General features: G+C 37.6%; 1 protein-coding gene across 2 annotated transcripts; it reads left to right on the plus strand.

Moving 5' to 3' along the window:
• The first annotated feature begins 713 nt into the window (after positions 1-713).
• Positions 714-23,060, plus strand: LOC110805626 (uncharacterized). Of its 2 annotated transcripts, XM_056840344.1 has the most exons (9): positions 714-1,826; positions 4,149-4,204; positions 4,292-4,374; positions 4,498-4,576; positions 7,467-7,577; positions 20,910-21,019; positions 22,135-22,218; positions 22,493-22,530; positions 22,670-23,060. In XM_056840344.1, the coding sequence occupies exons 1-9, from the start codon at positions 860-862 to the stop codon at positions 22,738-22,740; spliced, it is 1,599 nt and encodes a 532-aa protein (XP_056696322.1). In that variant the 5' UTR covers positions 714-859; the 3' UTR covers positions 22,741-23,060. The 2 variants fall into 2 exon arrangements, with proteins under 2 accessions (XP_056696322.1, XP_056696323.1); XM_056840345.1 differs by lacking the exons at positions 20,910-21,019; positions 22,135-22,218; positions 22,493-22,530; positions 22,670-23,060 and adding an exon at positions 8,153-8,302 and having other exon boundaries at positions 722-1,826.
• Positions 23,061-25,550: the final 2,490 nt, after the last annotated feature.

Below are 25,550 nucleotides of genomic sequence, written 5' to 3' on the forward strand. Positions count from 1 at the left end.
TAAGTTTTTTAATAATTTCGCACGCATCGCGTGCATATAGACGTTAGATGTGAGCCCCACAACGGAAGATTTGACGAAAGTTGAATAAAGGTGGTGATTTCTTAAAGTTGGTAAATTTAAGTTGGTTATTTAAAATAAAATAAAATTATAAGGTGGTTATTTCAAAAGTCCTAACTTTCTAAGGTGATTTTATCCAAAAATCCATAGATACTCCCTCCGTCCCATAATATAGTGCCTGTTTTCCTAAAATGGTGTCCCTAAATGATGTGCCTATTTCTATTTTAAACCATTAATTTCTACTTTGAAAATTGTACTTTTTGACTTTTATTCAATCCATGTGCTTGATTTTTGTCCTTTTTAGGCCTATTTATTATGTACACACCTTTAATCTATAATTTATCTCTCCATTTTTGCCAACTAACATGTACTTTATCTTGAAAGTACAAATCATTATTGTTTTTATTATCAATGTTATCTTTTACCTTAATAACCGTGATTTTGGTCAAACGGGCACTATATTATGGGACGGAGGGAGTATTAGATTATTCTTAAAAACCTCGAGCTTGTTCATGAGTTTTTGAGCCGAGCCTAGGGTAGCTCAAACTTAAGTTGTTAAGATCTCGATCCGAGCTTTAGCAAGCCGGACATCGAGTAATTCACGAGAATACTCGGGTCATTAACGTCCTAATTTTAACAAATCCAACTTGTTTTTCAGAAATTTGACCAAACAGTGCAGCCGTGCACTAAATTGTTCAACTGGGGGTTACATATCTGGTTTGCCTTCAATTCCTTGTGAAACCCATGGTAGGGTCATCGCGCGGCCTTAACGATAAACTGAAGCACCACCAGAAGAACAACAATGGCGGCGGCCTGTAAATCACTCCAATTCTCCCACTTCTCTCTCCTCCTCCATTCCTCAAAACGCCTGCAATTCCAGTCTCTCCGACCTACAAAATGCTTCTTTCCTCTGTTCCCTCAAATTCGACCCTTCTCTTCACCTCCAACGCCTTATCCTCTTCAATACGACATGATTATCTCCCACCCTTCTCCCCGAGGTTCCCCGACCAAGCTCTCTCCTCCCCCTCGTTCAAAACCCAACGAGTCTTCCGATTCCGACTCGCCCGAGCCAGACCCATTCTCCCCTGAACTCAGTTTTGAGGACTGGGTTGACAGGAAGCTAACGCAGAATGAAAACGACAGGTTCAATAAGGTGAATAGTGCCACTAGTTTTGAGGGGATGGACAAAAGTAAAAGGAAGTTTTACAAGAAGAGGGAGAAGAGGATGTATGGTGATGATTCTGATGATGAGAGAAAGAAGATGAGGGAGAAAGCAGAATTTGTCGAATTGAGGCCTGAAGTTGTTGAGCCTAGAACATTGCATAAGAGAGAAGAAGAGTTGTATTTCTATGATGCTTTGGCTTTTCCTTGGGAGAAGGATAAGCATTATAAGATGGTGTATCAATTGGAGAAGAAGTATTTTCCTGATCAGTGTTTAGATAAGGCCTTTTTAGAACCTGGGCAATCGAATTTAAGCGATTTTAAGGGGAAGCTGAAGAATAAGAAGGCGGATAATTTGGGGAATGGAGAGGAAGATAAAGGGTTGATGTTTTTTGAGGAAGGAAGTGATGGGAAGAGTAATGAGGGTGGGATTAAGGATGTATCTGACAAGAAGGTGGAGGAGTTTTTTAAGTGTTTGAAGAAAGTTCCTACTAAGAATGCTCAAGTTTCTGGTGTTGATCAACCTTTTTTGGCATCTAGGACTTCTGGACTACCTCCTAAATGGGATAGTCTTGCTGGAACTGTTGTTTTGGTGAACAAGCCTAAAGGTGAGGGTTTCTGTTTCGTCGTTGATTCTGATTATATTTTTTTTTTAATAGTGGTGCCAAATGCCAATGTATGCGGACTCACAATTAGTTAATGTTGTTATTTATCAAGTTTGTGCAAATTAAATGAAACTGTGCTCACAATAGATTTAGTTATAATTCAACATGATTAATTGATCCATGTAACCTAACCATCTTGCACCCTGTGAGTAATGAAAAGTCAAAAGTTTGTCTGTGGATTGTGTTCATTAAAAGTTGTACAGTTTCATTTGATTGAATAAGTTGCGGAGCGTCATCTCGTGGCGTTCCTTTTATACATGACTAAGTTCTGGTGAGAACCCTTAAACACTGTAAGGTACTTTTCGCTTTGCAAAATCCAGCCGTCCGGGTCCGTACCCTCGACCTGAGGCATCTCTATTTTTCTGTACTTCCAGTGCCCTTTACCTTTCTCAAACACTCGAGTATTCTCCGATGTGAATTGCTTTGTTGTTGTTGTTGGGCGGTGGTTTCTAGAGCCCAGTTACAAGCTCCCGCATTTCCTGTTGGAATTTCTCTTGCTGGGTCGTCAGTTGTGCCGTCTGCCTGCTTGAGTTTCCCGGAAACGGTTCAACCTCCGTTCTAACTCAGAGATTGCTCCTTCCACCTTATCATGGTTTATTTGTGCTTCTGCCTCCCTGTTTTCTGGTCTGTTAGTGCAGGGTTTCCTTCAAGGTATTCATTTGCTGAGCCACAATTTCTGCTACAATCCTTCCAATGGATTCAGCCAAGTTCTCAAACCTTCCTTCCAATGAGTCGAGTTGCTCCTTCAAATCTCCAATGGCTTGGTCGATATTACTTGGTCAATATTATCTAGCCGTTGAGTGTTTGAGGCCGGCATGATTCACCTGCTCTGATACCAAGTGCAAGGAACTCAGAGTTCCTAACAATCAGGTACACAGAATACTCAAATAACAACAAAATTAGGGAAGATTGTAATAATTATATTAGGGATAAAGCTTAAATCTTGTTTACACCACTGACAACATTCGAGAGGTCCTCAACTCTCCCACTTAACCAATACCCTCTCAAGATGCCTTTCTATTTCCCTTCCTCCCTTTTAAATACACCATAGGCTAGCATAAGACAAAAGACATAAATACAACTATAATTGCAATGAGACAAAAGCTTTAATGACACCAAGGGCTGTACCCACTAAGTGGTTTCTCCCCTCCCTTCTGGCTCAGGTGCTGATTCTGTTTCCTCTTTGTCATGTGTAGCTGCCTTTCTTTTTCCTCTTCTTGTGTACGTCTGTAGTATGGGCCGTTTAGGTGGATGTATAGCAACAAACTGCTCGAAAGGCAAGAGTGCGTTTATGTGTGCTGGCTGGGGGATGGATGTGAAAGGCTCTTGTTAGTTTATAAGGTGGGAATATCATTTTAAAGGTGGAGGTAGAATTATAAAATAGCCCTTGAAGGATTGTCTTTGACTTTTTTCTTGAGGCAAGTTGAAGTTTTATCTCGATACAAATCGAGAGGTTGGCTGGTCATTTGGGATTTCAAAACAGTGTTGTGTTCACCTGGGAAAAGGTTATGGAATTTTCTTTTTAAACCCCAACTTGTGATCATAGAATAAGCAGTGCGAAGCTGTCTAGTGTATATGGAGGCTTCATTGATTCTTTGTTAATTATTGGCCAGTTAGTTTTATTGACCAGGCTTCAATGGCAGCATATATTGATTATGCTTTATTGTTAAGAACACCTACAATCAGCACCACTTCTTATTGAAAATACATTCTAGTAGTTCATGCAGCTGTCTGTGGAGCTTATGATAAGATACCATGCCACTAAACATTGTTACACGATCTGAGAGCAACCTTTTGGAATAATAGTAGTAAACTTGATGATTAGCAATGAAGTACTGTTGCATTTAGCATTTCCAGCTGTTTCCTTGATAAAAATCATGAGCTTAAGATTGTAATTAGTTATTGTTTACACAAATTTTAAATATGTGGGCATTTCCGAACCTGCTTGCTGGAAAGAACAAAATTATCTCTCCTACAGTTATAAAACTGAAGCTGGGCGGGGGTTTAAATGGATGGGGTTTACAGTTACAATTATCTCTCCTACAGTTATCTCTCCTACAGTTATAACTGTCGCAGAACCACTTTCGCAGGCAATGCCAATGGTTTGTTGCTGTCATGGCCCAATATCATGGATGAGGTAAGCTTAGAAATCTATAGAGTGCGGTGATGTGGCCGAAATTTAATACTGGCTAGCTGGTTAACCAACAAGAAATTTTATTATATGGGTCATAACACCTAAGCTAAAAAGATACTTGAACTGCACAGGTTGGACTTCATTCACAGTCTGTGGCAAGCTGCGTCGTTTGACTAAAGTAAAAAAGGTAGTCTGCCCGTTTTCTATATGTTATGCCCCTTGTTGTGCCTCTTTCGTTTATGGTGTATTATCCTCTAATAAGTATCTGATACAGGTAGGACATGCTGGTACTCTAGATCCTATGGCTACCGGATTGTTGATTGTTTGTATTGGGAAAGCTACTAAATTGGCAGACAAGTTAGTTTTCAAGCAAAACAATGCCTTTTCAGTAGTCTATTTTTGGTCATATCAATTCTGTGGTTTCTTTGATAGACATTGGGCTATCAAACATGTTCCTGAATTATAATATTATTGCTGCAGATATCAGGGTATGATTAAGGGTTACAGTGGAATTTTCCGTCTGGGGGAGGCAACTTCCACTTGGGATGCAGATTCACCGGTTTGTCTGATGTTCCTTGGTACCGACTATGTTTCTTAAATCACATAGTTCTAGTTGCACTATTTCAGCCTAATACTTTCTTCATTCCACAAAAGTCCTCAACCCCTCCCCCCCACCCCCTCCCTTCCTCACAAAAAAAATAAAATAAAATAACTGATATCACTGTTACATCCTCTATTAAAAATGAGTGCACTTAACCAAATCAGGGTTTTGAATTGTAACTTAACTCACCAATCTTTGCAACTTATCCCGTCTATTTAAATTATTACACACCTCAACATGCCATCTAAGTATATTGTTTAAAATTTTTCTGTTTTCAAGTGTATTAGATACATATCTTTATAGAACGAAGGAATATTACTTGTACATTTCTTATTGCCAGTTTTATCATTATGACAATAACAATAACCATCACCATTGTGAATAACTTGTGCTAGCTTTGATGAAGTCCCAAACATTAAGTCCTACCACCTATAACCAATGTGAACTAGTTAGAGACTATTGTTTTCCTTGCTATCACAACCACCGTCACCAATACGGCCTAGTATAAGTCCTGCCTTATGATGGGTCGTGATAGTTACTTTGATTACTGCAAACTAGTAAACTAGTAGAATGACTACATGATTCCTTATTATTGCTATCACTTTTTGTGTTCAAACTAGTCTTGAGTTTGTTGCTTCAATTCTGTGCTAGAATAGTGGTCTAACTTAGTTAGGGTTTGCATTAGGTAAAGGGAACGAAATCAAGAAAGGGAAAGAGGGAGGAAGAAATGGAAAACACACAAATTCTATGTGTAAGGAATATGTAGTGTTAAAGACGGCTACAACAAAACATAAATCATATAAGATATGGTAAAGAATAAGTAGTAAAACGTTTATGACCGATTCGTTGCCCAAGGTTAGCACCACTCCCACATACTCATGTACTTGAATGTGAAGGATAAGAGTCACAAGATATTGCTCAATAGTGTTTTTCGCTATGGGTAGGATGTGATATTTTTGTATATGTTACACTTGACCCATAACTGAAAATATATAACAAAGATAACAATTTTGTAATAACCATAAGATGAAGAGTCAGAAATAGGATTGATTATTCAAAGAAAATAAGATAATCCAAAGTTGAAATGTAAGTATCTAACCTCCACTTAATGAGATGAAATACTCCTTATTAAGAGTACATTAAAGGGGTGGAGTTACAAGGCATTAAGGGAGGATTTAAACGACATGATAAATCATATTGAGTAAGAGGCTTTAAAAGCCATTATTTCAACAATATGTTGTTTATTCATAGAGGAAAAAGGGAGACAAAACAAAAAATAATCTCTCTCTCATTCTAGCAACAACAACACAACACCACCTCCACTTCTTATCACTGATCCAACGCACCACCCCACAACCCCACAACCAACACCACCCACCCAACAACCAGCTTGCAAAAACCCGACAGTCGACACTCAATACCACCGCAAAATCTTGGTCGCCGCCATGGAATTAAAACTCGGCCGTTCCGTTACGTAACGGCCGTTCTGTAACCTATTTTGGATTTGCCGTTCCTCGAAAACCGGTTACGTTACGGTTTGACAAAATTCACGTCCTTCTCCCCGCGTCGTCCGTTACGTAACAGTGACTCGCCGCGTTAGACGTTTTTTTCTCCGTTACACCGTTTCTTTACATAAATTGACCAACAATATTTTTGTAATTAGTTATGTAGTTTATGAAACATGATATTTCGTGTGTTTATTTGTTCACAAAATATAATACTCACTTATATTAGGAAAGATTTGGTTATATTGTGTTGATATAATACTTTTTAGACTAAAAATGTAATAATAAGGCTTAGATATGCTATTGTGGTTTTTTTCAAAAAATTCACACTGCGTCAGCCGCGATCCGTTCTATTCTTCCGTTACAAGCGGTTTCCGCGACAACGCGACCTTTACCGCGAACGCGACCGCATCCGCGTTTTTTTTATATGGTCGCCGCCCTTCCTCTCTCACTCTCTCCTTTTCAAGTGAAGGTAACTTTCAGATCTAATGGTTGTTGGGTAGAAATTGAGTGTCGGGGTTGTCTCCGGGTGGGTGGGGCGGTTTTAGAGATCGGTGGGTGGTTTTTCGGTTGTTGGGGATAAGGGGTTGTCTCCGGGTGGGTGGGGCGGTTTTAATGATCAGTGGGTGGTTTTTCGTGGGTGGATTTTTTGGGATGGCTCGGTGGTATTTGGGGTGGTTAGGTGGTTTTCGATGGTGGTTGGGTAGTGAAATTCGATGCTATGGCGTCGGTGTCGGCCGTTGTGTTGGTGGAGTTTGGTGGTGGTGTGGTGTGATAAGGTGGTTAAGGTTGGTAAAAATGGCGTCTAAGGTTGGTTAAGGAAGATGAGTGGAGGAGTTTGGACTTTAGGGGCGTAAGATTGATTCTATAGGGGGGTGGGAAATCATTGTAGAGGAAAGTGGGGGAATAAAAGGGGTAAAGGGAACGATTAAAATTGGCAAACAAACAATAAAAAAGGGAATGAAGGGTGTTTATTCCCTTTCCCTTTTTTTTTAACAAACTCCCCCTTTATCATGTAAGACTCAACTATTGTACTCACCATCTTTTTCTTCTTTAAGCTGGTTAGTTTCCTACCATAAATATATTTAATGTATTGGATGTTACAATAAGGGTGGCTACCAGTGTAGTATTTGAATTTTGAAGTTGTGGGGGTGATATTATGACACTTTTGCATTATGTATTACTCGTATATAAAGAGTACCTAATTGTTGTGGGATAGTATCTTAGTTTTGTGCCTCGCAATCTATTGTGTATGGTGGAACTAGAATAAATGCACCTTGTAGGTCTTTATTATCCTTTATCTTTGTATCTGCTATATCATTAGGTTTAACATTTTTATATAGGTAATCCAACGTGAACCATGGGAACATATCAAGGATGAGGATGTAAGAAAGGCTGCTGCATCCTTTACTGGGGAAATTTGGCAAGTTCCTCCTATGTTTTCTGCAATCAAAGTTAGTCTCTTTCTATCATGTATCTTTGATTTTACTTTGAAATTGCTTCTAAGACATCTTGATTGCATGATCAAATGTGCTCTTGACTTCTAGCTATATTTATATGTGAAAGATATGTCACATGGAAGCGTATTAACATTGGAAACAATTGATGAATAATTCTGCATCTACATGAACCCTTCATCTAGCTAAATTGTTCCTTCAAATTTTCAATGAGGCATTCTATAGTATTATAGTTTGTGCATATTTTGATACGTCTCTGTAAGGGGAAGCTCTCCAAAAGGAGAGGTGGAAAACTTGGAAATATGTGAATGGATGAGCCATTTATGATACCCTCATGGTGTACCACAAAGCTCATATAGTCTCCTAGATTATTAATTTTTTCCTAACACAATTGAATTCAGGTAAGCTTTTAATTAAAATTGAGCGAGAAATACCAGCACAAGATTTAATTTGAAATTTGAATGAGAATTATCTGAAGTGAAATAGCAAGAAATACCAGCAAAAGCTTCACTTGAATAAGAATTACCGGAAGAGAAATAACAATCCATAATCCAACGATATGTCTTTTGTAGATGCTCCTTCAAATCATGATCCTTACAGGTACTTGCAGTCTGGTCATTATCATTATCCCCACCTACAACCAATGTCCTCTATAACGGTTAGAAGGTTTGGAACAATCAGTGAGGTCGGACACGGGTTGCTCATTTTCGTTTTCGGGTAATTTATGAGTTAGTCACTTTCGTAAGATTGGGTTATTTTTGGTTGTGATAGGAAATTGTGGTTGATAACCAAATATTCCGTTGCTGGCCAATGGGTTCAGATTGGGTTTTTGTTTTAAATTTTAAGGCCTATCGTACACGTTTTATTTTATGTATTTTGTGCCATGAATAGGTTATTGATAAATTGATATTTCATAATATGCATTAGATGCATATTCAAGGCAATTGATATAGCCATCAACTATCAATTAAAACTTGTAGAAACTTAGACATGTCGCTGTATTCATGGTTTATGGAGTCGAATTTAATGTTTTTTCACACAAATAAGCACATGTGATATGCGTAGAGTAACAATACGTTACTAAGTCCTCATGGAAAATATATTTTTAGTGTGTTTGGTAACTATGATTTCATTTAAATGACGTAATTTGACAAATCAAGTGTTTGGATAGAGTTTCAGATCCAGAATTACAAATTCTGAAATAGCTTATGAAGACTTGATAGTAAAGGATTTGAATTGACATTTGTTATCATGGCATTTGTAAATTCTAGCTCACTGCTACGAATACGTTTCTTTTTCCAGCATTAGTACCTTTCAGATCAAATTTTCCATTTTTCTATAACACTTTTTCCTCCCTCTAAAGTTTCTCTTGCAAGGGTTTTTCTAGATCTGCTAGGGTTTATCCTTCTCGAAGGATTGTTCTCGATTTTTCGAGTTTCTTGGTAATTATGGCTTCAGTAAATGATGATCAACACAACAAAGTATCTTCGTATACTAATGGACAAGACGAAAAGGAGGTGGATTGGGTGGTTGACGGAGAGGAAGAGGATGCAAATAGGGTTTAGTTGGGCTCATTGGTAAGGCATGGACGGCGAGACATGTCAATGCAAACACTCTAATTCCTATGTTGAGAAAGCTCTGGAACCTAAACATGGCATGGAAGCTAATTGCATCGAGAAGAATGTATACTTTTTCCGGTTTAATCATTGGAACGATCGCAAATGATGGACTATCAACCATGGCCCTTTGACTGACATGCCTTGATTCTCAACGACATTAGAGGTAATATTAAACCTTCCACAATTCTGTTGCACTCTATTCTGTTCTGGATTAAGGCTTATGATTTTCCTTTACGAGGACGTCATAATGTTGCCAATGCTAAAAGGGTGGGGATTGGGGAATAAGGTGGGTATGTTCATGGATGGATGTTGAGTCATCAGATGTTATTGACATTAATAAATTGACGTGCATAAGGAAATTAATTGATACTCGAAAACCGCTAATGGACAACTCAACTCAAAGGTGAAGGTTTGATCTTGACGTGCATTATAAATGCATTTCTTTTTCCATCATTAGTACCATTAAGATGAGATATTACCCCTATTTTATTACTTCTATTGTATGTTCGGCCATGGGGAGAATGATTGAGATGAGTACACGGGGAACACACCTATAAAACTAGCCTTTACTGATGATTTGTGGGCATCATCATGGAAGGCTAATCATGGGGAACAAGGATGATCTTCTCCAAAGGCAAACTTAGATTTGTCAAGAAACTTTTTGTTCGTCGGAAAGAGGACTAGAACAACATCCACGCGGAAAGGTGATGAAGTGGCGAAGCAATTGGAGGACGTTTCTCTTTCACTGACATCGACATTCCTACTCCACCACAGACAAATCGTACTAATACGTCTAGTATACTTCCCCGGCACGAAGGAGGTGGAGCTTCCATCTTGAGAAACTGCTGCTGTATGGGGTTCGAGTAAGGCTGTGTAGTTGTGGGAGGAGGGATGGGGTATGTGAGCCATGGTGGGGATGAGATGTTTGCTGTAGTGGATGATGGGAGTGGGGTTTTTCTGTCAGACATGGTGGGAGCGAGGCTTCTTCTGTGAACCACGGTGGGGGTGGGATGTTGGCTGTTGTGAATGGGAGGGAACGATTGGGACAGTAGGTACGGGAGAGAGGGAGTTATTGTGTGGGAAACGAAAGGATTTGGTGGAGATTGATAGTGAGGATGGATGGAAACGGTCTAAGTCTCTTAGCCTTATGGAGAGCACTAACAATAGCGGAGGTTGGTCTTATCCAACCCCGCGAACAACAATGAAAATCCTACGGTTCTTTCAGGAAATGCCCATGAGGTTTCACGAAACGCACCAAATACACCTGCATGTTTCTAATCACATAATATTCCCCTATTTAAACTTATTTTGCACCAAATACCTTATTACAAACGGAAATCTAACGATAAAGTTATTGATCAGCTCTATTGTAGAATCCAACATTTATGGTGCTGGCTAAAGCTATGCTTTTGTTTACACGCTTAGTGCGAAGCATTAAGGAGGAAGTTCTGAGAGAAGTCCCTCTATGGAATCAATTACCTATATTCCGTTAACTCATTACTCCAAATCTGTTAATTAAACCTAATTAATTAAAAATTAACCCCAAATTAACTAATTTACTCCTAATCATCTATAATTATCTACTTTTACTTCTAATTAAAAAAAATTTACCCCTCAAATCCTCAATTTTTTTTCCTTTTCTTTTTTTCTCCCCCGTCCTTCTCTTCTCTGTCATCTCCCCTCCCATGCTTTCTTGTTCATCTATGGCCGCCACCACCACCATTTCCAATGTCCTTTTAAAACGGCAAACACCGAACTTTAACCAGAGACAACAAAACTGCACTTTGATTGGTTGAATTCGATTAAGAACACGTCGGTTTGATTACCCCGTCGTACTTTTACACTCTTCATTTGCAAAAACAAACAAAAAAATCACACTCATGCTCAAAGAAGAGAGCGCAAGCGAAAATCCGAGTTTTGTGGAGATTGAGGGACACATTTCAATTGTTCAATCAATCAATCAATCGCCAGTGTACAATAGAAATTCTCTGAATTAAAACCCTGGAAATTTGAAATCCGAAGTGGAGAGATCAGAAATCTCTCCTCAGCAAATCAATGGCGACTCGGAGAACAACGTTGAATCTGTTGTTTCTCGCTTGCATTTTATTTTACACCGTTTTCTCCATTGTAGCGTATGCTCATTTCTATCTCCTCTTAATTTTTTGATGGGGCAGCAGATGGAGGAAGAGAGGAGGAGGGAAACAGATGGAGGAAGAGAGGAGGGAAACAGATGGAGGAAGAGAGGAGGAGGGCAGCAGGTGCCAGGTGGAGAAAGAGAGGAGGAGGGCAACGACGGCGGGTGGCGCGGCAGCAGATGGAGGAAGAGAGGAGGAGGGTGGTGGCGGTGGGTGGAGGAAGAGAGGAGAAACGGGGCAGGAGCAGTTGCCCGGGGAGAGAATCAGGGAAGGGGAGAGGAGAAAAAAAAAGAAAAAAAAGTTAATTAAAAGAAAATTAGATAATTAAAAAATGATTAAATTTACGGTTAATTAAGTTAATTAGGTTGATTAAGGGTTAATTATTTTAATTAAGGGTTAATTCAAACTAAAGGCCAACAGTGTTAGACTTCCGTTAAGTACTTAAGTCTAGGGGCATTTGGTGCAAATAAGTTTAAATAGGGGTATATTATGTGATTTGAAACACGCTGGTGTATTTGGTGTGAATCGTGAAACCTCAGGGGCTTTCATGAAAAAACCGAAAATCCTAAGTTGGAACTGTTGGACACTACGTTACTCCGACACTTCGTCTGACGACGTGTGTCGGTGTCGACACGACCCGACCCGCGACACGACAGTCGACACGTGTCCGGGGAGGTGTCGACACCGGTGTCGAAAAAGAGTCCAAAATTCAGTGTCGGAATCGGGTGGAGAAAAGAAAATGAGTAAAAAAATTCAAATTTTGTCATTCAAGATGTATACATCGTATGTAATAAATCGTCTTACCCAAAACCTATGGAACTGGATCTTGAAGATTTCGAAACCCTAGATCTAGCAATTGGAGGTCGGGGAAGGCGGGAGAAGAAAAAATATATTAGGGCTTTTGTTGGTGAAGAAAAATCGAGCAACATGCACTCTTTTATTCTTGTTTTCATCGATAATTCACTGCTTGTATCAGCCATGGCTATGGCTTGGCGTCTTCTTCCTTCTTCCCGTTAGTTTTTCTGTTTTGTGGGAGTGGTGGTTGACTGGTTGGGCTTTGTACCTTTTTTTTTTTCTTCTTTTTTTTTTTTTTTTTTTTTTTTCTTTTTTACGATTAATAATAAACTAGGTTGTGGGTTTTGTGGGGGAAGCGGGGAAGTGGGAACACCCACGTGATATCTTTACCAAAAATATCTCAACTTTCAGCTTTTCTGTATTTATTTTTTATTATTTACTTTTTAATTTTTTTTAAAGAACTTTTAAACCCTTTAGGACTGTTCAATTCTATCCATTTTTTAAACCCTTTTATTAATCTTGTATCATATTTTTAAACTTCTATCGTATTTTTAATCTTAATTTAAACTTTTATTAATCATTTGATCTTCAATTTTTTATATTTAATTAACTATTTTATATTTTTATAAAAAGTGTCGATTTTTTACCCGACATTTTATAAAGGACCCGTGTCTAAAAAATAAGTCAAGACACTCCTTTGACCGTGTCGGAGTGTCGGTAAATATTTGGATCGGAGTGTCAGATACTCCGACACCCGTGTCGGACACGACACCGGTGTCTGAGCAACATAGGTTGGACAGGTACGACCTCCATGATAGGTGGGGGAGGGATAGGCCGGTGATTGTCTGGTGATTGTCTTTTTGATGGAGACAAAGATTGATGTTAGGAGAATAAAAAGAATACGAAATAGTTAGAGGCTTTGCGCAAGGTTTATGTGTTGGTAGTAATGAAGGTGGGGGGGTTGACTTTTTGAGGGGAGGGATGTTGCTTCAATTCGGCACTTGTCAAACAATTGTGGAGATTACATAATGATACAGGTGTCCAACTACATTTTGTGTGCTGAAGGTGAGCATTTTCCTTGATGCTAGATGTGGATATGATCAAAGTGATACATGGAGGAGTATTTGGGGTTCTAAGTCACTCCTTCTCGGCGGCATTAAATGGTGTGCGGTTAATGGTGCTGGCATGGATTGTGGGATGAAACATGGTTATATGGTGATTATAAATCGATTGTACCAACACCTAATATGAACCATGATACCTTCAATTTGAAGGTGGCTGCTCTCATTGATTTTGATAAGGGAGGATAGGAAGAAGTTGCAGTTAGGGGGAAGCTTAATGAGACAGGAGAGTGTTAATTATGGGCATCCCTATCTCATACTTATTTCCGCAAGATACGAGGTATTATTGTATTAATGGCCGACAAAGCAGGTCTCTTTCACGGTAAATTAAGGTTACTGGTTGTCGCATCTTGGGCATCACCGATCGTGGAAATTGTTTTTTGGTGCCAGAGGAGAAATTGTGGCTAGTGGCTACAAGTTTGTGGCCCCTCCGAAACTCTGTCAATTCATTTGGAGAGCATGTAAGGGAAGCCTTGTCGTTAAAGAGAGACTCCATTAGCGACATGTTGTTGTTGACTCGGTGCGGACTTGGTATGTTGTGTGTGTTGTGAAGATAGTGAAACCATTATGGGCTCCTTTTTTTTTTATTGTGTGGCGGCTCATGAGATATGGGCACATAGTTAGTTCTTGGGCCTACTAGAGGCTTTGTCCACCTTGTTTACCGATAGATTCGAACGGGTGGCGGAAGGATCAGTAAGGAGGAGCTACGAATGTTCTGTACTCGTTCCCTGGATTGCGTGGTTGCTACCAATTTTTGAAGCCTGTGCACGATGGAACATTTGTCTTTAACATCAATGTATAAAAAGGAAAGGCACACCTCAAGGCTCTGAGACGCAAAGGCGTTTGGAGTCGGGTCTTTTAAAGTATGGGCGAGGCGATTATGATGAGGCGCACCTAAGACACACATTGAGGAGCACACCATTTTTTAACAATTTCTTTTTATTTTTTTATTAGGGGCGCCTCACCTCAATGAGGCGCAACAAGGCGCGTCTAAGGCGCTGGGGAACTCCAAATAGTCGTGGTACGCCTTTTGCCTTTTTATACATCGGGCACAAGTGTATGGGTAGGAGTAGGGGTGTGCATAAATTGACCTGAACCTGAATCCGGTCCGGAACCGAACCTGAATTATCCAGTCCGATCCGGACCAGTAGATATTCAGGTCCGGACACCGGACTAAGAAAAATCACGATTCCGGATTTCGGACCGGATCGGACAAAAAATCCGGATTATAGGTACTTCGCATATTTTTATTTTAGTTTTCAACTTAAAAGTCTTTATGGAGATGTAAGTCCTGTACTCCACTACTCCCACAATTCACGCACTAAATCTCAACACTCCTCTATTCTCTCTCCTCCTCTATTCTCACTCACATAACCACAGACACTCTCACAGAGTCAAAGTCTCTCTCTTCATCATCTCCGATCTCCTCCTCTCATCTCTCTCGGCCTCTCATCTCTCTCGCCCTCTCCTCCTCCACAGCATGTCCTCTCCGTCACCGTCAACAGTCATGTGCATATGATCCAAGTCTCCGCGGTTATAGGAAATCTCATAAAAACGTGCAAATTGTGTCGATGATTTTAAGCTTGATGTATAGGTGAACATTGACCAAAAGACAAATTCCCTTTGCAAATAATGTATTTTATTTGTGGGCAATTGAGCCTAGTAAGTAGATCTAAAGAATGCTCAAATTTAATTTGATTAATTTTTTTATTTTTTTTATTTTGAGCACATACGAGTAATTAAGAGCATATGGTTAGTTTATCTTTTTAGTTTTGTATTTTTTATCAATAATTTGTTTTCAATTTTTCAATGTTGTATTTTAACATTTTTTGTTGTTATATAAGATTCAGCTATTCAAGTTTGTAATTAGGTTGAAGGAAATCAATTTTTTTTTTTTTTTTTTTTATAGAAGATCGGCAAAACTCAATAAACAGGTCCAACCGGTCAAAATCCGGTTTGATCCGGTATAATCAAGACCGGACCGGACTGGTCCGGAATTATTCCGGTCCGGTCTCCGGACATAGAAAAAGTTGAATTCCGGTCCGGACCGGACCGGTTTGGGACCGGTGCACACCCCTAGGTAGGAGTGGGTTGTTGGCTTTCTCTGTAAGATGGGTGGTTAAAGATGAACAAAGACGTACATATAGGTGATGCAACTGGTGTTGGGCTTGGGATGGTGGTGCGACATGGTAATGGGTCGACTTTAGTTGCAGATAGCTGCTTCAGGTCCAGATGGCACGTCAAGTGGGGCTGTCCGAATTCATCTCGTACAGCAACATGTAGAATGATTTTGATTCTTTTAATCTGAAGGTTGAAGGCTTCTCGTTCTCGCCATTGATCGAATGTATAACTTGCTTCATACTATTAATCACAAGGTTGAAGGCTTCTCGCCATTGATCGAATGTAGAATGATTTTGATTCTTTTATTGTAATCATTTTGGCACATCTCATTGCGTGATGGAATGTTAATGACTTCGAGTATGTATGCCTTGTTAGGTTGTACGGAAATGTAAAACGGAAACAATTTTTTTTTTGGGATATTTTTTTTTTGGGGGTTGATCATTTTGGATTTTCCTCAAAATTACCCAAAAATAATAATATAATAAAAATCCAAAATAATCAATTTCGAAAAAAATCGATATTTAGATTTTATTTTTTTTATTTTGGGGAGTTTTTGAAATTTAATTTTGACATTGTTTTTATTAATTAATTAAAGTGATGAAATTATAGTTACGGGTTAATTATTGAATCACCAGTGGACTAATTGGCGGGAATATGGACTAAGGTAAAAGTTGACATCAATAGTTAGAAATGTAGGTGGTAATTGAGAACTTTATAAACTAGATAGTAATTGACAAACTCCGTAACAAACTAGGCAGTAAATAACAAATTTTCATTGAAATAATTGTGGGGTCTTTTCCAAAATAGAAGTGTAAAAAGTAATCCGGAACTGATAAAAATGGAAAGTATAAAACCTAATATGGGACGGAGGGAATAAAATATAGGTGAGAAAATACGAAGTACTTTGTAGTACACAAATAAATTGTCACAATTATTACAATAAATGTAAAAAAAGAATAAACCCTTCCTGTTGTACAAGAGGCGTACACCCTCTTTCTTTACAAGCTTATATTCGTACTTTCTTCTTCCTTCATATTTTTTTTTCCGGATGCAACCATTTTCATGGTTTTTTCATCTCCCTTCCGGGCCCAATTACATTTGCAAAGAGGGAAACAAACTTATAAACCCCAAAGACAATTTGAGAAACGTTTCACGAAAAAGGACACTGTTTTTAGCCGTTTAGAAACACGTTTCAAAGACGGCAGGGTGTTGATTTTTTTTCGTTTCTGTGCATCATAGATGGTTTGACTCAATAAAATGTTTGCCTAACGTGCCAACAACAACAACAACAACAACAAAGCCTTAGTTCCAATTTCCAAAATGATTTGGGGTCGGCTAACATGAATCGTCATAGGAGATCGTCATTGTGACAAATCAAACCAGAAAGGAGCGGGAAGTTAAAAGAATAGACAATGAAGAGGAAGAAAGTGGAATTAATGAAAGTAAGATAAGAGGAATATCTTTGGGGCATGCCTGGATCTTTGGGGCATGCCTGGATCACATAGGAACCCCGTGACGATTTTCCACTTTAACCAGCGTGCTTTGATTCTATGAGCCACATCGCCATCCAATTCCCCATCATTTTGGATAATAGATCCTAAATAACGGAACATTTCAGAACCTTGGACAATTTTCCCATCTAAGGTAGTTGCCATATCTCTCTGTCTTGGACTCCACTAAACTTACACTCCATCTAAAGGTAATCGCCCCTATCTCTCTCTCTTTGCCTAACGTGCCATTCAAAAAAAAGAAAAAAAACTCCATTTTTCTATCTTTTCTCCCAAACACCCTTTTTACTCTCCTCAACCAGCACGGTGATTGGCCACTGTTCGCCGTCCGCCGTTCCAGAGGGAATAGATCAATTTCACCATCTTCAGTCCCTTCTATTTTAAGTTACTGATTTTTTCTCCCATTATCCAATTTGTCATTATCTTAGAGGTAAACTATTATATTTCATTTTGGAATTGAAATTCCAAAGATATTTCAAACATACTGAATTTGAAATGATGTACTTAGAATTTTGTGTTTTCCAAACTGGATTTGGAATTGAATATAAGAGTTTCAATTTTCATAACTAAAATGAAGAAGTTGAATTCCCAAACACAACTGAGCCCCCTTCCGCGACCTGGGTTCAATCGTCCCGGTTCGCTGCGGTACACGATCCGGTTCGGCGAACCAATGGTATATGTGAGAGGGAGGAGAGAAGAGAGTGTCGATGAGCTATCATGACTTAAGTTATGGTCATGGCGTTGAGTTGACAAGGAAGGAGTCAAGGAGATGAATCACGTTGTTTCCATATTTTTACCTTCTTTTTTCAAAACCTTGTTTTTCTCTCTCCTTTTTTCATGCTTCTGGGGAGTTGGCAGATGGATGCTTTTTAGGTTTATCTTCAACAGTGTTGGGTTGTTGGTTAAAAGCCCATATCACATTTTTCTATAATTCATTTACTTTGGGCTTCCTTTTTTCTGTAAGATTGGTAGTAGCAGACTATATCAGTCATAACACCAATACTCCTTCAAAGTGATTACGCTCAAGCTACCATATAAAGTTAATAAATATCTTGACAAATTGTTTTTTACCACCTAAAAAAAATCGAAAATTTATTTTTTACCATCTAAACTTAAAACGTGTATTTTACCACCTAAAAAAATAATTTAAAACTTGTTTTTTACCACCTGAAAGCAGAAAAAAAAGAAGATGAAATCGTTATGTGGGGCTTACTAATTCAATTTTCCTCCAATTTTACACTCCTCTGCTATTTTCTTTAACTCCTTTACCCTCCTCTCTTCATTTCTATTGAATTTTGTTAATTTTGTGAATTAATGAGAGAAAAAATCATGTGAATTCATAAAAAGAATGAAGTAGAGGAAGAGAATGAAGTTAATACATGAAATCGTGGAAGAAGAAAAAATATCAGATATATTACCGTTATTGTGTCCCTCCACATAACGGTTTTATCTATTTTTTCCATTTGTCAGGTGGTAAAAAAACAAATTTTAATTTTTTTTTTGGTGGTAAAATACAAGTTTTATTTTTTTTAGGTGGTAAAAAACAAATTTTCGATTTTTTTAGGTGGTAAAAAACAATTTGTCCTAAATATCTTAATTAAAATATGACTAATAATTAAAATGCTAAGGAATTTAATATCTTAATTAAAATATTTAATTAAAAAATTATATTAAAAAAAGAAACCAACGTTCCGGGAACCTTAGACGTAGCGTTCCGCGTTCCGTACCACGTTCCCTAGGTCCCGCATTTCGTGTAACATTGAACACAACCTTTATTTATTTGACTCTGAATGTCAAGAATGCAATTCGATCCGGATCAGCTTGTGACCTGATCCAACCTACCCATGGAGTTGAAGATTATTGAGCTTCCTCCCTTCCCATTGATAAAAAAAAAATTAGAAATATCAAGCATGGAGGGCTTAGCCTGCCTGTATTGGTTCTGTTGCTGGTGCTTCAAGTCAGCTTCAAGTCAGTGTTTTCAGATTTGGAGGATGCCATCAATAAGTTACCTTGGCATGTTGGGATGCCAAAAAATTCAGATCAATTTTCGGTGATGATGGAGTTGAATGAATGGTTAACTTTGATGGGTATGTTGCTAGATGAGAGACAAAGGCAGAGCGAGGGGGATAGGGAAAGGGAGAGGATGAAGGAGGCTAGTTTGTAGGTTGGGCCAACGCCAAACACATCTAAATTTAGAACTTCCCTACTGCACTGTTCTATAAAGTAGAATTTTGGATAAGAAGACGAAGTAAAACCTCTCTTTGAAATTATTCTACCTGAATCCTTCCACGTGTTCTATTAAACAGGATAAGGTGAACTATTTTCTGTAACAGGAAAAGGTGGTTGAGTCTTCAAAGTTCACAGAACAAGTTAGGTGTTTTGGAGATAGGAGTCATCCTTCTTAAACCAGAAGCAAGCTAACTGCTAGCCCAAGTGAATATGAGTCAAGTTGGGTGAGATGGGTTTGCTGTTTATCCTTCTTTTTGCTATTCATTTTTATTCATCTTCTATTCTAAGTAATATTCTGGTGTTTGACAAATTCTAGATTTTCCTTTGTTTATCAGTTCCTATATTCTACTTTATGCCTTGGTCTTTCTAGGAACATATTAGGTGTAGTGTAGTGTTTAGTATCAACCAGCAAAGGTATTTGGAAAATACCTTTTTGAGTGGGTCTTTATGCCTGAATTATGCGTTTGGGAAAAGAATTTCAGGAGAATAATGTCTATAAAATTGCTCATAGCCAATTCTGCAACTTTTTTTTAAGGTTCTTGAGTTTTCCAGCAGTCCGAACTCTTTTACAGTGTGTTTGGGTATGAGGATTTGCAGATAGAAGGGTGATTGGCTCATTTCCTTTATTTAGATATGTGTTGGAGAGAGGAAGTATCCATTTTCTTTCCCCTTTGAATAAGCCAAATGGCCCCAAGTCATTCAAAAGTTGGAAAGGTTTGGAATCCACTGTCCCTTTCCGTCCCCTGTTCTTCTTTGAGTGAGGATACTTCAAGTAGCTTACATGTTCTTTCGATGTTGTGTACACATAGATGAAATTTGCCTCCCATTCAGTAATTTTATTCCACAACAATTAATGGAAGGCTGGTAATGGTAAAACAAATTAACTTAGTTTTCTGATCAATTCACTGATACACCGTAGAGCTCCGTCTTTCCTCCCATTAATTATTGTCCCAAATGTAATGGCTTTTCTTATTCTTGCCCTCGAACCCCCGAGTTTTTTTTATCTTTTCTGAACCTACTTCCAAGAACGTAGCTTTCCCTACACTAGATTTGCTGTATCCTTCGTTTTATGCTGATGATTGGCTTTTTTGGGGAGCCTACAGGCTAAATGGCCTGCTGTAGTAGGAATTATCTCATTCCCTACACACGATTTCAAGAATGTAGCTTTCCCTACACAAGATTTGCTGTATCCTTCGTTTAATGCTGATGATTGGGAAGCCTATAGGCTAAATGGCCTGCCGGCTGTAGTAGGAATTATCTCATTCCCTGGTTAAAGTCTTTTTTTGTCACCCTAACCTTTCAAAGAAATATAAGTAGAGCTATATGGCTACTTTTAATTCTGAGGCAAATAATTATACTAAAAGTATGTGCTGTAGACTCATTTAAGCAAGGAAAAAATTGCAATTTTACCATTTAGTCAACGTTCATTAGAAAAAGGTGGATATATTGTTTTATATTTAGCCGTGAATGAAGAAATTGCTCTAGAAATTGGATTGATGTACTCCGTGAATTGATGGAGGGGGCTCAGTATATTTTTTTAATTTTCTATGTGTGTTGGAGGGGGGGGGGGGGGGGGTGGGGGGTTGGGTCCTTAATGTGAGAAATCTAACACGTTGCGTATTGGGTTAATCAGCTTATATTGAGTTCATTTCTTGAAAGATTTGTGGTGTGTTGTTTACGAAAAGCACATGTATGACCCCTTAAAAGTCTAAGCTATCTGTTATTTCTGAGCTTGTATTCCGTAATATTATTCCTGGTGAAAGTTTTTGCTGAAATTGTTTCATTGTGTTTTATTTTATAGGTTGGGGGTGAAAAAATGTATGAGAAAGCTAGGAGAGGAGAAAGTATTGAACTTTCACCTCGACGAATTTCAATATTTCAGTTTGATATTGAACGCAGCCTACAAGACAGGTCAGTTTGAACCTAGGTCCAAGAAAGGCAGGGGGATTCTGATACTTATCAATAGGTTTTTAGGATTCAATATCCCATTACTTGCATGCTTGGAGGTGCACTTTATGATCAATGCTTTACTCGCTTATATTCTCGGCTTCTGCATTTTTCTATCTGTAATTTTTCATGTTGTTTCTGTTATCTTTATCTTTCAGGCTTTTCCTTGTTGCACTTGCACTTTAATAGTGGCAGTCACTACCTTTGTGGCTGTTGAACTGCTCATGGTATTAGAAATAGAGTTTGCCATGGGTGAAGTGTATTCAGTACATAATGCATGCCTCTGGAATGTTAAAGTTGTACAACGACGAAAAGATTTTTGTAGCTTCTGTCTTTTTCCTATTTAAATCAATTAATGAAGCAATTCTTGATTCACACTGTATACATCGGCTAAAAGATTTTTGTAGCTTGTCTTTTTCCTATTTAACTCATGTTAATGAAACAGTTCTTGATTTTTGTAGCTTGTCTTTTTCCTATTTAACTCATGTTAATGAAACAGTTCTTGATTTGCACTGTGTTAGATACTTATTGGTGATGAAAATTGGCTAAAGAAAATTAGCCTAAGACCCTATAAAAACCGAGCTTAACCCTAAAACTACTATTCTAGCCACTGTCCTAAGTTGTCAACTAATTTCATGGAGTCTTGGAAGAGGTATTAAATAGTAAAAGGTTCCTCCTAGGCTAAGAAACTGCAAAGTAGAAGTATAATACATAAAAGTAACGTGAAAGAGAAAGGGAGGGGAATGAGAAAAGTTGCCTGAAGGGCTCTTGTCTCAAGGGCCCCTATGAATATTTGGCAAACTAGTGATTTTTCCTTTGGGTTGCTCAAGACCAAAGGGATATAAACCCGACCTAGTATTCTTCGACCATTTTAGGGTCTACTGTCTAAAGAGGTCAAGATGTAGATGGTCTTACGCCTCACTTTCCAAGACTAGTAAAAATTCTGGTTTCAAATGATCATCCTAAAGAAGTTGATGCATACAAGCAATAAATAATGGCAAGGTAGGAGTAGAAGTAATAACTAAAAGAGATTTTCAATGAGTCATTTCCACACATTAACTTCATCTCTATTGGTGCAGGCAAAATTTAATATTTCGAGTTACCTGTTCGAAAGGTACTTACATTCGGTCCCTCTGCGCAGACATGGGGAAGGCTCTTGGAAGGTAAATTATTTTCTATCAGAATAGTAATGATTACTGTGAAGTTGAATACAGCGGTGCTCCGCGTTCATGATCTGCTTTTGGTCACTCTTCTTTCCCATTTTATTTACCCCTTAATTGCTACTTGTATCATCTATCTAGTAAGGAAAATCATCCAAGCAACCAGAAAGTGTATAGTTTGTTTTTGTCTGCAATTATAAAGTACTCCGTATAAACTGCACTCACTACTCACCGGCTATTTTTGTATCTCTGATTTCCTTTGTTTATTTTGTTGCAGCTGTGCTCATTTAACTGCCCTGCGGAGAGACTCAATTGGTAAAGCCTATTTCTAATATTTTATTCGTACTGTGGGTATTTTAATGAATAATAAATGGTGCATCTGAATGATTATCTATCTATCTATCTATCTCGGATTCTATATCGGCCTTGCTTTTTATACTCTATCTTGATTCAGGTGAATACACTGCTGATGATGCCTATGAATTCCAAGAATTAGAGGAGCAAATTACAAAACGATACCTATAGCAGTATAGCTGCCCATAATTCCATGTTGCAAATGCTTATATTTTAGATCTGCATTTGGGTGGGATAGCGAGCTGTGTTATTGACAGTAAATCCCATTGATACTACTTTGGTTTGCTACTTAGATCATAGCCTACTGTAAAGGCTACAAGCTACTTTGGTTTGCTACTCAAGTCCTGCAAAAATTAATTGGAAACAAACATCTTATGTCTAGTTATGCTAGTCTAGATGGTATATCAAGTCTATGAGAGTATATCAGTATATTGTATATATAACATACTCCGTATCATATGCTCCCTTTATCCAGATTTCATAGTCATGTATGTTCATAGTGTAATTTAAAATAGCACTACCTTGGTGTAATTTATTGGTTGACCCTTTGATGTTAGGGAGCCACCCATGGGCGGACTTACATGCCCTCTACGGTGGTTATTGAGCGTTCGCATCTCCATTCACAAAAACTAAATTAAAATTACAACACATAAAGTACACCCCGGTGCACCGTATACCTTCCCTTATTTTCCCTTTACGTGTGTATGTCATGTAAGAAGAAAATATAAGAGGGTCCACCAATTAGCATACAAATAAGATTGCATGCTGCATGTGCTCCTAAAACTTTTTACTGCTTGTGGTCTAAACAAATACAATAGGATTATCAATTTATGTCCTTGTTTCTAATCTCCAAGTCCACCATTTGATATCAATTTTTTGTTTTTAATTTTTTGTTTTTTATAAAATTAAAAATCAAAATATGAAAACCACAAAAAGTAGTTTCAGCTTTTTGTTGTCAGTTTTTAAAATCAGCATGATTACTATATAATAATGAAAAGAAATTGAGTTTCTTAGAAGAGTGTAATGTAAACTCTTTTTTTCTCTTAGTTATTCCTATTTCGCAAATTAAACATTTACTGTTTTATTTTCGTAAAAGTTAGTGGGATTAACAAATTTTCAATTTTATATAAATGTTGTTTAATTATTTGGAAAAATTAACAATAATAATCCGAACTATGAGTAGTCTTCCAATTTTAATCCCAACTACAGATTATTCCAAAATAATCCCAATTATATAGGTGGCATTCTTTTAACAGTCTTCCATAATTAATGACTTACAACATACGGTCATTTCATTAAATGTGGGCCCCCATTTCTTCGCGTCCTTATTTATTTTTGTTTATTTTTAGTATCTGATCCCCTTCCATGAATGTACTGTTTCTCCTTCCTTCTCCCTTCTTCTTCCTTCAAGCGCTTTCTTCACGTCAGGTTACCATCAACGTCACCAATTATATATAAACCAGTGTCAAAACTACCCATCATAAATTATCTAGATCCTACCTCACTCACCCAAAATTCTTTGCAAAGCTCCAATTCTCCACCAACTCAATCATTTTACAATTGGAAAATCAGAAATTCCAAAATAAAAAATACAATTTATCCAAACTCACTCCAAAACTAGAGTTTCACCATTATCAAATCACTAACGTTATTAACAAAATTAATTAGTTCATGGTACTCCGTAGTAATGAAGAACTCGTTATGCTTTTCGGCAGTAAGAAACCACCCATTTTTGGTTTCTGGTCTTGCCTTGAGGTTCATCAATTATCCCTGTTCCATTCCTGTTATGGGGCCAAAAAGCGTCAGTAGGATTGCTTTCCTTCTTCTTCTTCTTCCAAGACTGTGAGTTAATTTGTAGGAGTTTAACCAGCAGCAGGCCAGCAGTTTTGTTTGGTTTTCAATAAAAGTCAACCAATTTGAAGCAGAGGCAATTGGATTCAATCGAAACATCTAAAGGGGAAATTAAGAACATACAATTATTACATTTTATTAATGTTATTGATTATTGCTATTGTGGTTGATGGCTAGTTGCTTGCCGAATTTCAAGCTGGATCTTGGTAGATTTTTTCTTTTGACAGGTAGATGGTATTTACAGAATTACAGGCTAAGCCATGGCAATAAGTGAAGAAAGAAAAGAATAATCCTTTAAAAAATCTTTTTCATAAATGTAAATTACCGGTTTTAAAGGTAACCGGTAAGACTGGACTGTTATAAGAATATTGCTATGATAGTTAGGATTATTCTGGAATAATCAATAGTTGGGATTAAAATGAGAAGACCACACATAGTTGAGATTATTAATGTTAATTTTTCCTAATTATTTTCATGTTAGTACATTTTATTCTGATAAAAATCTAACCATACATATCCATATATTTAGCAATTACCAATTCTCTATAATGAAATAAGTTAAAGTCCTTATTGGTAATTTTATACAATAAAACAACTATTATATATTAACCAAACACTTTTACATAACCAGCTAATACAATCATCTAGTCAAACAAGCTAATACCAACAGCTAGTCAAAATTGTTAATACAATCCGCTACCAAACACTTTTACATAACCAGCTAATAGAATCAGCTAGTCAAACTATTTTATCTTGGGTAATTGGATTTCTGAAAGTAAATGTATATACAAGAGATAAAATAGTTTGTTTATCGTTCATTGGAGATGTCAGGTGTTCTTATCCTATCTATTTATTCGTCTTATACTATTTAACCATTTCTAATAACAAAAACTTGTCGTTCACATTACATTTCACATGATTCGAATAACGAAGCCATTGTTCGGTAAGATTCACAACTCCATTAGCAACTGATTTGCCCATTAAGCCTCTTATTTATAGGAACACGCATAATATTAACAAAACCAAGTGTGTGCATGAAATCTGATATGTTGCTAATATCCAAACCACCGATTGGGAAAAACCACAAATCATTCATCCACTAATTTGTTAACAACGCGATTATGAACCAA

The sequence above is a fragment of the Spinacia oleracea genome, chromosome 3 (assembly GCF_020520425.1).
Source record: "Spinacia oleracea cultivar Varoflay chromosome 3, BTI_SOV_V1, whole genome shotgun sequence".
Lineage (NCBI taxonomy): Eukaryota > Viridiplantae > Streptophyta > Magnoliopsida > Caryophyllales > Amaranthaceae > Spinacia > Spinacia oleracea.

What these genes read in the sequence shown, in the direction of transcription:
- LOC110805626 (XM_056840344.1), top strand. Translation starts at nt 860, where the DNA reads ATGGCGGCGGCCTGTAAATCACTCCAATTCTCCCACTTCTCTCTCCTC. An exon ending in CTTGGGATGCAGATTCACCG is followed by an intron (nt 4,577 to 7,466) that starts GTTTGTCTGATG and finishes ATTTTTATATAG; the next exon opens with GTAATCCAACGTGAACCATG. An exon ending in GAACGCAGCCTACAAGACAG is followed by an intron (nt 21,020 to 22,134) that starts GTCAGTTTGAAC and finishes CTATTGGTGCAG; the next exon opens with GCAAAATTTAATATTTCGAG.